Consider the following 15,532-nt stretch of genomic DNA (forward strand, 5'->3'; position numbering starts at 1 on the left):
CAGGTTCACCAGTTTGGCCTTTCAGATTATTAAGAGCAAACTTTTATGGGAATTTGGGTATGTATGAAATTGCCTTTTTTCTTTCCTTTTGGCAAATTACTTTAAAACATGAAATGTGTTTTCAACTAAAAATACAGTTTCCATGTCACTCTTGTGAAGAAACATACTTTTCTGAAAGAATGGAAAGATCAAGTCACAGACATTGTGTTTGACACTGGGAGGGTAGGTGGCAGGAGTCTTCATCACTCCTTATCAAGAAAATTTTAAAGTTCTTGGTGTACTAGATCCAGAAACTTTAAACTAAATATCAAGCTGTTCATTTCAAAAAGAAATAAAAATGATCTACCAGGAAAATCTGAACAGTATGCATTATAATTGAAGGAAAAACATTTCCTTCAAAGTCTTACAGCAAAAAACAGGCCTAAATTACCTACATCCTTCTTATTCAAATTTTCCATTAACAGCAGTGGAACTTCTTGGCAGAATTCAAGCAGAGAATATTCCAAGGAGATCGTCCTTTCCGCCGCAAGAGCAAGATCTGAGCAAAATTTCAGTGGTGGGGGCTTTCTAGTAGGACATTTGAAAAGTCTGTCCACACTGTATGCGTACTCCATGTGAAGACATTGAACTAAAATTACCATTTAATATTGCACCAAGTTGTATTTTCTGACAGTATCCATAATTGAAGATGTAATAAATTCACAGGACTCCAAGCAACACCTAACTCTGATTCTGGTCAGAGCAAATATAAACATGATAATGCTTAAAAACAAACAAACCAACAGAAATCGGTCAGCTGCCAGACAGCATCATAATTTTCCCTCATAGTACATCAACAGAAGTAAAAAATTATAATCAATCTGCATTTATAATAAAAACAAAACCTTTTTTTAAATGGAGAAACAGAACAATAACAAGAAAAAAGGTGAATATCCCCTGCTGAGATTTCAACACTGAGAAAATAGCCATCCTTGAAAAGCTTCTGTTATCGTTTGATTTGCCAACCACACTAACATACCTTGATAACCTTTCTGTCATGCCTGACAACACAGAAACATATTCATGGAAAGCAACAATGAAATTTTTAAGCTAGCTTGTTGGGTAAAATGTGGGTCCCAATTAAGTCAGTGTCAAATACCCATTGATTTGTAAATACCCAAGATTTAAGCCTATGGTGCAAAAACACCTCAGTCTCTTGAAGACTGCATCATCTCTAGCATAGTTTTCAGAAACGGCATTAAATTAACCCAAATCCCATGGTTGATTGAACAAAATTCTTGATTCTATCATTACTAGCTTGCTCCCGATACTGGTGCCTTTGATGTAATCTGTAAAAGAGCAGTTAACTCTCATGCAAAGAATTTTGTGTTTATCACCTTGTTGAGAAACCACTTTTCAAATGTTGCAATTATAACCCACAAGATAAAAATTCCACCAAAAATCTGAGATCAACCAAAGTACATATTAATAAAAGGGATTTTTCTCAACTGTTCAGTAATATTTGTGCTACTATTTCTCTGCATTGTGATTTGTCATATATGTTAAGTAAGAAGACCTAAAAGTGAAACAGCGGTGAAACCAGAAGATACAAGATTTCACTTCATGCCTGCTGGTTTAAAATCCCCTTACACTAAGGATATGATCAGAATCCTTTGCATTCAATGCAAAGACAACTCAAATTTTCACAGACTCAGGGGTCAGACTAAAAGTTTCACTTCATGTCCTAGGCACTTAGATAAAAACACTAGTTATCTATAAAAATGTAATAGTCACTATAAAAACAGTCATCACCCAACTAATTGAAAAAATACAAACTCTATGTATAACGAAAATGAACAATTATTTGGGGCATTCATCACTTCCATGTGTTGCTCTTCTGTTCATCTAGTAGATTTTTAAGTCAGAATATACCAATATGATAACTTATTTTGATCATCTATGTAGTGCACTAATTTCCTCAACAAGCCTATGACTTCTGGTGAACTACATCATATTTGGAGAAAAAATAAACTCTTGTAGCTTTTCATTATTATTATTATTTATGGTTGGACTTGATGATCTTTGAGGTCTCTTCCAACCATAATGATTGATTCTATGACTCTATGATTATGGAATTTTATCACCAAAGGAATATATCACTGAAAGCTTTCATTTTAATGGAATTTTTAATGAGTAAATTAAATTTTATTTCTTATTAAATCGGTTTCACCAGTTTTCTGGTTTTTGTCAGCCAAAAGCTGAACCCAAAAAAGTATGTTGTTCACAAATGTTCCCATCTGAACTGAGTGGAGCTCACAATTCTCTAAAAAAGATTGCATGAATTAATGCAGTTCATGTCACTAAATTGGTTGTAGAACCAATAATACAGACATTTATTCTACTAATAATACCGGGATCAGCATGCGCTACAGGCATACTGTGCCTGGAATCATTTAAGTATGAATGTGGTAAACAAAGATCAATATCGTCTATGTCTGACAGGAGGAAAATCCAGCAGACGTTGTATGGAACTCACTGTAGATACAACGCTAAATACAACCTATGCTAACCTAAGTGCTACCTTCCAGGAACGCAACATGTATTGCGATACTTCCAGCAAACTTTTCTCCTCTAATTAGAGGTTTCAATCAAGAACTGGTGACCTAGAGCACTGAGTGTCATGGAAAGGAAAGTTTTATTCAGATGCGAAAAAAAGTCATCCTTTGCCATTTGTTCTTTTTTTATAAAGAATTAATATTCTCACCGTGAGACCAATTTGCTCAACAAGTATTGCATTAACCTTCTTAGTAATTTTCTTTACCTGCTTTCAAAGCAGTCTCGGAAATTCAGGTACACTTTTCATACACACTTGAAAATTCAACCAAAATGACACTGTCTGGTTTTCAACAATCAAAAAGAACCTCAAATTTTCCACTGAATAACCTCCCCCCGCCTCCCCCAGATGGCACTTCAAAAGGCAACTGTAGTTCAGATACATTGCATTTCTGTCCTTCAAACCCATGACTATTTACTGTCAGAGACAAGTTCAAACACTGGAGTTCTCGTCAGAGGGGAACTCTGAAGATCAAATTGTATGTTCAGACAAACACATTTCTCCTCTATGGTTCCAGCCTTCTAAAATCGGAGAGTCCTGCTCTTAAAACACCCTCCCGTAAACCTGAAGAAGGATAAAGTGACCTACCTTAGAAAGTCCGCCTACTTCCAAATAGAAGCAGATAATGAAAACATTCCAGGTGACCCACAGGGCAGTCCACACGGTGTACTAAACACAAAGCCGGATGAAAGCAAAAAGACAGAAAAATAAAATGTGAAGATGAAAGGACTTTATACTGAGCAGATCAATAATAAAAACCTAATATCAATAAACATTGTTCTTCTGGGAACAGCCAAGCGCAGAGAGCTCAGAAAAGGAGCTCTCCCTGCAGAAGGCCCCCAAGAACCACAGGAAATTACAAATCCAATATTCGTTGCTGCTCTAAATAAATACCAATAGAACAGATTTATTCTTTACAGTTTTTCACTACCCTACTGATACCAATTAAGTCCAAAATGCTGACTTACTTAAACATTGGTTTTGGGGCAACTGTGAGTCATTCATAAATCATGATTTAGCTCTGTTAAAGGAGATTCCAGTATAGTACTAGAATTTAAATATGCAAATATTGTCAAAATAATACTTAAATATTATGAAGAAAGACACAAGAAAAAAACCACCACCAAATAAAACAGAAGATCTATTGTTCTGATAATTCAGATCTTTTTTTTAAAAAACAAACAGCTAAAGGGTGGATCTGATCTCTTCAGAGTCTTTCTGTAAAAGGTATTTTAATTACATTACAAACAACTCACTACTTCTCCAGCCCTTGTGGCCATGAACCTGATCCTACAGTGGATCACCGTAACAGGTGAACGTACCCATACCTCTTCTGGGTTCTCCAGCGTCCTACCCTAGTGTGAGACTCAACTCGTACTCCACCCACAGCATGAATGGGACATTAATTTGTCTACTTTAAATCACCTTTTGCATTTTAATTGTCAACATAATTGACTGGCACTATTTCCTTCTCATGTTAACCCATATATGACTGTAAACTATGCCCAGTGAACTGGGGCATAGTTTAAAGGAGCAGCAGCGCTACCACTTTACGTATTTATGTGCTTGTAACCTTCATGGGGGAGAACTGCTGCTAAGTGCCTTTGCAAGTCTAATTAGCTGTGACCAGATGAAGCTAATATGTTATTGCTTTTGCTTCAATATAACCAGTAAAGCTCAACACCTTAATCTACAATATACTGGAACCCATTTCCATCGCACGGGTGCCGTCAGCTTGGCTTGCTTGGGCAACGTTCTCCTCTTCCTTCCCCTCCTTCTGATGTATCATGAAAGGTTCAGGTGAAGAGGGCTGAATTTTTCCCCACTTTGATTACCTCCACATGCATACAGTTGTTTCTGTATACCAAACAGGTTAGCTGCTTTAATCTAATTTCTTATGAGGTACTCAGGCTGTTTGGAGATGGCTATAGAATAAGAAGTAGATCATTGATAAACAAAACGAGAGTGACATTGCTGGGCCATTTCCTCTGGATTACAGAGAAGGGCAGTGTGGCAAGTGAAGGCCGGGTGGTTACAAAATAGACAAAGCTTCTGTGGTCTGTGAGTGGTATAAGGTCTGTACTATCCATAAATTAACTTAAAAGAGGATACCATATTTTACCACATTTGCTGACTTTGTAGTAACTCATCACAAGCTCCTGATTTTCCAACGTACGTCCTCAGAACATCAGGTGCAGGGTGTTCAAAATTAATGAACACTTAATACAAGGCCAGTTGCACATAAAAAGCAGATTTCAGAATATTCAGGAGAATTCCTCTTTTTAAGAAAAAAATTTTTATTTGTCCATGAATGAAATCTGTCACACAACAGGAAACCTACTTGATCTGCCAGGCCAAGCCAACTCTGCTAATGGCCTCATTCTGTTCCATGGGCACCAATGCCAACTCTGAACCATGGAGGCAAAAACTGCCTGCAAGTGCTTTCCCAGGCCAAGTTGCACTGTTTTAGGCAGTCGGGATCTGTTCGGTTCTTTATCCGCTGTGAGGATTACTGAAGGAGAAATGCAGGTGCAAAGCAGGTGTGCGCCTTGACACCCAGCTGCTGTCTGTAGAGAGGCTTTTCCTACACCCTCACTGAACTGCAGGAATATAAATTCAAGCTCCATTTGCTTTAAGAACATAATAATTATATATTCAGTAATTAGTACTATATAATTTTTAAAAGTCAGAAAGGTATTGTCCACATTTGAAAATACATCTTTTTGGATATGCAAGTAGCAGATGTTTTCCTTGTATAGTGTCATACGTACTTAAGGAAGACTACATTAAAAGAAAAGTTTTAAGAAGGCAAAAGTAAGAAAGCAAAATGTCAGAATTCTGGTTATACATGCCATCTTAATTTTTCTATTTTGTGGATGTGCTATACAATGCAAACACTAATTAAATCATCATAGGTATAGCTTTATTTTAAAAGACCTTACCTCCCTTAATACATTTTATGAACAGCTAACTCAATACTTCATTTCTCTTTGTCGCTCAGACACTGCTCTGAGAACAGAATATTAATTTCCTCCTGAGGTTTTCTAGATGCTCATCGTTGTAATGTGTGAGAGCAGCACAAACATTAACTAATTTATTTTATGTTATAAGGGAATGATACAGCTCTCAGAATGCAAATGATGTTCTGATACATGCAGAGATTACATTCAGAAGTGTTCATACATTATAGGCATCCAACTTGAGATACTTAAGATTTCATTTTTCAGAACATTTGGGGTTATAAAGCGCTTTATAAGCTCAGTGTTCAGCTCCCCATGGCTGAGCGTTCGGCACTTGTGCAAATCAGACCGCAAGGTCTCAAGACCAGAACCCAGAAGGCAAGGGGAAAACAAAGCACATGAGAAGTTTGGTTTAAGTGACTCGCGTTGTGTCAAAAAAGGTTTTGGTAGTCGAGAGCAGAGATAAAACTCAGCTACCCAGCACAGCCTTCACAACAAAAGCAATCCTTTTATTCTTGCTGTCACATCCTTATTCTTCCCATGTTTTCTGTTTTCTGCAAATCAACTTTCTATTCTATAACTGCGATCACCAGAAAACCCCAACTGTCTGTCCTTTCTATTGCAACTGAGGTGTCCCTTGAAAAAAACTGGTATGCATCTGCGCAGTTCAAAACTGCAAATATATAAAAGGATCACTTTAAGATTGCACAGGAGGGCTTTAACAACTGCGTTTCTTAATTTTTGAGTGTTTTTTCCTGAAAAACTTGTAATGCTTTCTGAACATTATGTGTATGTGTGTAAATATTTTTTTTTTAAAAAAAGTAGCAATATTCCTTTATGTGGCATCACACTAACTCCTGCTTGGGTCGCTAAGAGCAGAGTAACTTTTAGATCCGTGATGAAGACCTCTCCTTTTTGCTAGCAGAAACAGCCCACAGACCCACGTTTCTGTCCTCTGTGTGAAGGGACATGTCCTGCACCCTGGCAGACACTCTGCCAACGGGGGAGCCGTTAGGGTCTGAAACATCAGGTCCACACTGATCCTCAGGGATCATTTCCCTCCGGAGGCACCTCATCTAACCTTGACCTGCTATTCAACCCCTCCGCCTCCATGTCCTGAACACTACCCTGACCGTCCCGCTGGGTCTGCTCACTCTTACCCCCCGATGACCAGCGATTCCTGCCCCGGTTCTTTGGTCAGACACAGTCAATCATCCCTCAGCTCAGCTGCTCTTATGCTCAGCATCACAACCCTCACCATAGTTGGTATGAAGAAGGAATTTTCCACATAGGTTGAACCACTAAGTAGAGTTGGGGGTTTTATTTTATACCCCATATGATGCACTACTTAAAAATCACCTGGACTTCTTCGCTTAACAGATTCCTTCTGCTGGAAGGACCTCGGGCACTGGTGATAATCTTTGCTGATTTCTCCCCATGATGCACCATATACTGTCCTGCTTTTGGTCCTTTGCACTAAGGATTGCATACTGTGCACTCGGAGACTTCTGTAGAGTACCTCCTAAACCCTACAGGAGAAATAACTATTAAATTATTGTCCAACCCAGTAGGTTCCTTTCAGATTCCCTTTCTCAATGCCAGTCTCTCTACAATACTGATATTTCTATAGCTCTCTTGACCCTACAGGTTGTATTGAAACCAATGCAGAGATACCTTTCATATACCAGTGAAATATAACCATTTCTAGAGTTAAATCATTGCTGTTGGATGGACACAAAACCACAAAAAGAAAGGGTTAAGGAAAAATGCAAAGGATGGCTTCTTAAACTGGAAGGTAAGAGAGCAAAGGGAAATTTCTAAGATTGGCTATTACAAGGATTGTGGGCTAAGTTTAACTTTAATGAATAAACTGTATCTCAAGTGTATATTTAATCTGAAGTGCAGCTCCTCCTCTGACAGTGTCTTGGAGTGAGGGGAAATGTCTGTTGGCTCAGGAACCTCCAAGGGACAGGCAGCAGCTACGGAGTCATCAGATCCGATACCTGGCTCTGCCTCAGAGGCATCAGTGCTTAGAGAGCCCTGCATCGTCGTATTTGTGAGGGACGACATGGGAAGTGGGATAAACCAGCACGATGGAACAGCAACAGCTCAGGACTTACCTGGAAGGATAGTCAAGGAGTAGTTTTGGATCCCTAAATATTTCACACATGTTTTGAGTGTCTATATAACATAATATTTCTTCTGGTTTTGTTCTTTTTTTAAAAAAAACCTGCATCCTGGCTTTTCAGGTATACACTTTGTATCATAGTATTTAGTGAAATAAATTAAGGCAAGTAAAGCAGAGATTTCCACCTTGTATTCCCCCTATTTAAGTGTATTATTTTCATCTCTTACTGTTCATTAATATATTTATGTTCAGCTTTGGGCCAGGTTTGTGTGATTTTAGCTACATGACTCATCGTTCAGAAGGCTTTTGATGTCCCATATCAGAAGTAGGAGACAGGAAAAAATTCCAACTTTAACAAGTATCCTGTCATCATCTTTAATCAATTTTAACAGCCTGAAAATCTTACTGGTGATACCAAGTTCTGCTAAGAAAGGAAAAGCATGCACGGGGAAACGGAGCAGAGCAGAGCTCTGGAACTGCATGGCGGGTGTGTTATAGCATTGTTAGAACTCAAATTTAGTTGTTTTTTTCTTCTTTGCAAATGTTTGGGTAAGTTTCAAATGAGCTAATATGGGAAAATTAGGAATCAGCTCTGCACTTTTATGTCCCCTGGGAACTTTGCACTGATTTAATTCAGCCACAAAATATTCAAGTACTGAAAATAGCACATCTGCTTAGTGACAGAACAAATTGTTCACAAAAATTGATCTAAATTACTAATTAATACAAAACCTGTTAGAAATCATTATTGGATTTAAGCTAATTAGGACACTTGGAGTTAATGCTGTTGCTCCCTCTCTCTCTCTCTGTGTGTATTTCCTAAGCTCTGAGGACTCAGAATTTTGCCTGCGAGCAAGTGAAATTCCAGATTTATTTCAGAATCACCATCCCTACAGTCCCATATCTGAAGGACCGCAGACAGACAATATGAACCCCTGCCTTTATCTACTTGGCATGAGAATCATATTCAACAGAGATGCTTCGTGATTCAGCCATTGCATGGCAGCTCTGAGAGGGTGGGGCATTTTTTTGGTAGAAAGCTCTCAGATCAAATTTTCTATCACTCAAACTAAGAAGCAAAACTCATTCAGACTTTTAATCCACAATGGTTATGCTTATGTTGCTGTCAAAGAAATGACTGCAGCTTACGTAGGCATTAAATGCTAGTGATAAACTAGCTAGCCTGGGTTCAATGACAGTGAAAGAATTAGAAGAACGCAACTGCTTTTGTGTTTATCCAGCTTCTATCGTGGCCCTCCCTGAGCTCCTTGGCTGTAGGTACCTGCACCAAAAGCCTGCTCAATTGTGCCTGCAGATCTAGTCTCATATTTGACTGTAGCACAGGTGGGCCCTACATGTAATACATTTCTTCACTTACTTTCCCTTTCCTGCCGTATGTTAAATTTTGAGGGGAGATAACACGACATATGCAGCATCGGATGGCAAAGTGAAAGCTTTTGTGTAACTTCTCCTGCCAGGGAAACCTTCAGGGACAGTCTTCATTGCACAGCAGATGGATTAAAGACACTCTCTTGAGGTCAAACCAAGGATCCTAGAGCTGGTCAGCTGAAGTCAAGATCCCTACCAGACTATCATAGAATATCATGGGGACAATTTGCACCCCCGTGCACCAGACTAATTTTGTGCAGACAGTTTACAGAAGTAAACTGTTGTATCTGATATGATTCTCTCTTTACTTCTATTTTTTTATATTCTGATGGGCTTATCTGCACTAGCAAAGCTGATTTCCAGGGAAGTCTTAAGGAAAAGACAATGGATACTAAGCATACTTTTCTTGAAGTATTGGGTTACTTCTCCAGTTAAACTAGATTTAGCTTAATCTAAATCAGAAGCTTCAGAGTACATAAAAGCACGACTCAACAGATTTCTTTTGTCAAAGCCACCATACCAAATTCTCGCTCTAATGTGGGACACCAACCACCAATATATCCAGGGGCTTAGATGTGGCTGAAGGTGCAGCTATGGACTCAGAAGCCCATGAAGCTTCTCAATAAATTTGGAGCCCAATTCACTACTCAGAGCCCAGGTAGGAATCTTTCTGCATTGTGTTTAAGTAATACTGAAATTCAGGACCCTACCAAAGATTTGCATTAAACAGACTTTATATTTGAAGCCAGCAGTAAAAGTTTACTGCTGTAACAGGTGGACTGTGTTTTTAAAGAGTTTCCGAAGCAGACAGGCAGTCTATGTCCTTCCTTGGGAGAGGTGCCTTCGGATTCCCTTTGGCCTTAGTGAAGACAGCCTGGAGCTGGCACTGGTAGGGGTCTTTGCTGTCCGTACCACTGACTCTAGAGCTTCTGAGGACAGCTGGTGAAGCCTAGCTGCGATTGGGACAGCCCTAGGAAGCACAGCTCTGGGAAGCATGTGTTAGGTATAGCTTGGGAGATCCTCAGGCTATAGCTCAACGAGCACGTTAAGCTGATGTAACCCTGCGCTGCTGCAGCAAGCCTCCATGCACTTCTCCTCTTCCTCTGGCTACTTGTTCCCATTTCCCCTCTCGCACCTCCTCCCTACTCCTGGAACAAACAAAACACGTCAGACAGCTGACCTACACTTAAATTAACAGCGGAAAAGAAAACGATTGCTTTTCACCTGGCTCTGTCCTGGTTTGATAGTTTATCAAGTGGCTGAACTGACACTTGTGCTGGTGCAAACGAAGGAAGAGCACAGGGACTGAAGACAGCAGCTGAGCAAAAGGAGGATTATTGCTTATGCCGGCTTGAGATATTCATTGAATTCAGCCTGAGGGTGAAGCTAGACAAGACGCTGAACTGACAAGTTTGTAGCTAGCAACAAGGGAAATCTTGCATCTCCTCCTTTCCCCTCCTCCTCTGCTCTGCTGGTCATGACTGCGCACTCCCAATCCTTGCCTTATGCGGGCTCTGGCACCCATTGGGACCCTCACAGACCAGATTCAGCTCACCAGTCTAGCAAAAAACTCTTCTTTTTTTTGCTGGGTTGGTTTTCTGACAGCTTAGGAGTGGAACTGGCTTACTGCAGGGGCGGTTAACTGCTGCCAGAATTGGTGGAGAGGGTTTGGAGAAGGAGTCAGACAGCACTGCTGGTGTTGAGCTGTGAGGCTGGTTTCAGACAATTTCTGTACTTTCATTCTTCAGACTTTGGGATTTGGCTCAAATTATTCCTACTTCACTGGGAACCTTACATTAGTAAGGATAGAAGCTGCTCTAAAGTCTTGATCTTCCCAAGCAGTGAGTATTTGCACCTACTATAGCTTGAGCTCTTAAGTATATGCTTAAAGTTAAATCAGACTGTGAGTTCAGTTAAATCTAAGTGTAAAGTATCTTCTTGAAGTGTTTCTCTCTTTAATTATGAGTTTTCTACCTCTACTTTAAAACAACTTTAATATAGTCTAAAATGTTCATTTACATTGGCAAAGATATAGAAACAGTCAACATCTGTTGTGTTTCATTTGAAAACTAAAGCAGAGCTTCCACCACTGAACAGCAGGGCTGAACCTGAAGGGCAAGAGATTTTGTGGTGTTGTGCTTCAGACATGAATTTCCAACGTAATTTTACAGACGCTTACCCTCACTTGCTTCCAATATCTTACGTATAAAATGGAGAACATGAAGCAGAAAGGTGAGTCATCAATATATGGATGTATATACACTGCTGCCCAGTTCTCCAACCACAGGTAATAGATAAAAGTGCTATTATTTACATCAATCCATTTTAAATTACTTATAGTCTGCTTGTGAAGCTTAGCTAATGTGAGTATAAAAAACCTTGGGTGCACTTTTTGTTCACTTTTTCTTCTAAGACATGACAAAGAATTACAGGATTCCAGGCTTGACTAGAAAAGATGAAGCTTTTTAAGTATTTGTTTAATGAGTTTTCCCCAGTAGACATCTATTTCACTCTTTTGTAAGGAAAAAAAAAATTAGCCTCTTAAAATCCATTACTGACAACACAACTGAAATGTTCCAGATACAGACACTGCCAGGTAAAGACATAATATTCATCCATTCAGGAGAGACTGCGGGGGAGGAAAAGGGATATTTTTTGTTGGCAGTTTCCTTCACAGCTTTGAAAGTTTTTTTTATTCCTGGCTATGTTGAGAACACGGGAAAAAAAATCTGTGAAGCTTCAAGTTACAAGCATCAGAGAAAATTTAGCAACATTTAGGGCCAAAGCCATAAATACAGGTCTTGGCAAAGTTAGATGTAAGCGAGAAGGAGATTTCTTTGGAACCTATGGGTCACAGGACAAAAGGAATTTCTACAATCCTTGCTTCTCTCTGTTTAAGAGGAAGATGTAGTTAAATATAACCTGACCATTACTTTTTTTTTTTTAATGGCCATTGATTCTTCTTGTTTATTGCAAAGAGAACCACAATTTGTATTTCTCTTCTTCATTTATGCATAGTCTAATGGTAGATGTTCCCATGACCCATGTAGGCATTTCATTCTTTAAAGAATCTTACTAAGAACTTGTATCACTGTCATAATTTTGGTAGAACTTTCTCTAGGTCACCCATTCTTGATAGCTTCCAAAATCTCAGAAATACAACTCAGTAGTCTTAAGTTTCTACAGAAATACCATTTGGTGTTTTGAAACCATGAAAATTCTGCTTTGTAAATACGATAGGTTTTAAAACCAATTGCAAAAAAATAATAGATAATAAATGAGACTTACCACGACTATATATCGAGGCCTAAACTGGATGGTTCCAAACAAACCCAAAATGACAACTATTATTTGTAGGAAATTGCCAAGGATAGGAGCCCATTGGAAACCAAGGAAGTCAAAGATCTGTCTCTCTAATGCTGCCAGCTGTAAGAAAACACATAAACAGAACATCCACTTTTTAATTATGGGTGAGACAGAGCACTTGATATTTCGTTATTTGCATCAGGCTTCCCCAGAGAAAAGTACGAGAAAATTCTGAAACTACAGTTCCTGGGTGTAGCCTTTGTCAGGGCTGTCAGTACATTGGTTTCTGAAGATAATCTACTAGTCAACATACTGATCTTCTAATGAAAAAGCACTTGGAGAAAATTTTAATTTACGAAAATACTTGTAAAACCCTCATACAATACAAAAATACCTCTATAAACTAAATGCAGACAAGTTTTATTTTATTTGCGTGTGCTGGAAACTCTAAGGCTTGACAATATTTATTTAAATACAAAATTGGTACTGAACAGAAGCTCACCTAGATTGAGCAAAGCCATGCGAACCATGCTATTGTTACTGAAGTATCATCATGCTCCCTCCCTTCCCTATGCCTTTGTTTACTTAGATTTAGTCCAAACTAGACTTGACTGCAAGTTCCTCAATCTTTTCCTAAAGGAGAGAGATTTGGGCTAAAAAGGGCAGAGGAGGCTTGGAGGTGTCCCAGATGTGGCTGTTGGGTACGTTCCCAGGAGTTCCCTAATGCAGGAATTCAGGAAGACTGCTGGGACCTCCTCACTACCTGAGGCACGGAGGTAGGCTCAGGGAGTGAAAGGCTGTAGAAAATGTTGGAAGATCTTGGAGTAAGCTGCCTCAAAACCAACAGCCGATTGAGCTATCTGCACTCTGCCAAAAGCTGCTAGGTTACTTTGGGCAACCGCAAATCAGAAAGAGACGGTGGCAGCCTAATGGCTCTCTTCCCACTGTCCTCATGGCATTTTGAGGGTGGATTTAGCTGGGTGTGGAAATGGAGGAAGCTAGGAAGCATCAGCCTTCATCCTTGCATCACCATGTGGTTCTCAGGTAATTCTACATTTCTGAATGTTAAGCAATAAGGGGGGGGGCAGGCAGGGAAAGACAGATTAAAATTCTTCTGCAAACACATTTGCTACTCATTTTTGACAATCCAGTCTATTGTTCTAAAGACACTAAAATGAACTTTCTCAGCAGCACACTTGTTGAAGTTTAAACTTGGTTCAATATTTTTCCAGCCATAGCAAGACATTTTTGAGCAGCTAAACAGAATCCTACTGAGAAACAACTGAGTTTCTGTGCTTGCTAGAATTTATTACATATCTACTTGATTTTACTACATTGTTACAAACCCTAAGTTCTACTGAAATATGCACTTAAAATATTTATAACTGAGACAGATGGAGTAAGCATGGCCCTATGAATACCAACCGAAGTTATTATCACATGTGGGTATTTCACATAAAACATCTCATTTTACACATAATGGCCAGATTTAATCCTCACCTACAAGACAGGGTTAGGTGTCACTGAGAGCAGAATCCATCTTTTCTGTACAAAAATCATCCCTTACACCAGTCACGAAAACCACATTCTCTATGTTGAGGTTAATAAATATGATAAATCTAAACAATTAAATGAACAAAGGTTGAATCATCAACACGGTGGAGCGTCTCTGCAATCGGTGAAGTTACACTGACTTTTATCAGCTGAACATCTGGCCCAGTATACATAAATGAAAAATTATCACACAGCAGACAATGTTAAAATAATATTATCCTCTTGGACATGTAAGATGTTCCTATCTTAACAGAAATTATCTTATCCTTTTTGTGCTGTAGGTAAGGGAGAATCTCAGAGGGAACCCCACTACCACGTGAGTGAAGCTGTCGGCTCATGTGGCATTAGGTCTCTACCTTGCTTTTGTCACACTCTGCCCTCTCTTCTTTTAACTCATTGTTCATCTGGATCAATAATTCTTTTTCTTCCCTAGATATGGAAAAGAACTACAGAAGTTAATGACTAAATCCAGAAAGTCACATATTTACATGGACCTCAGATGGAATTTCAGTGCCTAATGGTGTGGTTGTCACCCTCCTGGAAGTATGTGGGCATCTTAACTGATACACAACAACAGTGACCCCAATATCATTCTCGTAATGTCTTGACCTTGTAGTAGACTCACAAGCATCACAATAATGGCCTAGCTGGGACTTCACTAGGGACATCTCAGAATCACTTGGTTTTCCTACCGCTCTCTAATGCATTCCCTCAGGCAATTCAGGTGACGACACATTTGGGAATATCCCTGGCTGTAGCTTCCCTAAACCACAGGATATATCACACAGTTCAGTACAAGGGTGCTCCAAGTCCCATGTGTGAGATGGTAGAGAGCTTCAAAAACTCTTTGGCACTGGCAGAACTCACAGTTTATGCTATTAGCAACAACGTACCAAGAGTGCTGCCCTGTATCCCACAGGAAGTCATTTACAACATCCATGACCAGAGTCAAAGCCTATTTCATTCCCACCACTACCAGTGGACACCTTCCAGGGCCAGCAAGGCACCTAAATAACTCATAGACTGCCATTTTTCAGAGACAGTATGTCTTCTTCTTGGAGTCCTGCCATTACCAAGTGAGTAGAGAATGGAGTTGCCAAATCAGACTAGAATCTGCTCATCAGCCACCTCTGCCCTGACATTGATTGAAACTCTCACGTAGCCCAGGTCTTCACCTGCACCAATACGCTGAGTGTCTCCTATAACACTCCCAGCACTGAAGGCAGCTGGCTTAGGATTGCCTCCACTACCGCATCCTTGGCTCTGAAACAGGGCAGCTGTGCGCGAACTCCACACCCATCTACTCAAAATGGTCCCTGGGCATAGGTCAGCTGTCTGGGAAGATCATTGGTCAAGATGAGCCCAGTTAACACGACAGAGGACTCACTGGCATCCACAACAGCATGCCACTGCCTGCCTTCTTCCCCAGGCACGTGTGAATTTGCTGGTGTAGAGAGCATAGGGTTTGCCCAGAGGGAGCATTGAGGAAATTCATTTCACACAGATGATTCGCTGCAAGAGACGGCTGCTCTTAGACATTTTATGTAGTGCTAAAACACCTAGAGCTCTCGGAAAGACAAAAGCCTGCAGCACAGATACGAA

The 15,532-nt window shown here is 39.7% G+C and overlaps 1 protein-coding gene across 1 annotated transcript; it reads right to left on the reverse strand.

Annotated features, from left to right (window-relative positions):
- Positions 1–3,181: 3,181 nt before the first annotated feature.
- On the reverse strand, positions 3,182–14,870 carry LOC104157036 (sodium/potassium-transporting ATPase subunit beta-1-interacting protein 3-like; the record flags this gene model as incomplete). Its single annotated transcript, XM_009705388.1, has 4 exons — positions 14,824–14,870; positions 14,287–14,359; positions 12,359–12,496; positions 3,182–3,262 (listed from the first exon to the last, which is right to left on the reverse strand). Coding segments are annotated over exons 1-4 (339 nt in total), but the record flags the coding sequence as incomplete, so codon positions are not given.
- Between the last annotated feature and the right edge of the window lie 662 nt (positions 14,871–15,532).

This window comes from Cariama cristata, unplaced genomic scaffold (genome assembly GCF_000690535.1).
Source record: "Cariama cristata isolate BGI_N322 unplaced genomic scaffold, ASM69053v1 scaffold35688, whole genome shotgun sequence".
In the NCBI taxonomy this organism is placed as follows: domain Eukaryota; kingdom Metazoa; phylum Chordata; class Aves; order Cariamiformes; family Cariamidae; genus Cariama; species Cariama cristata.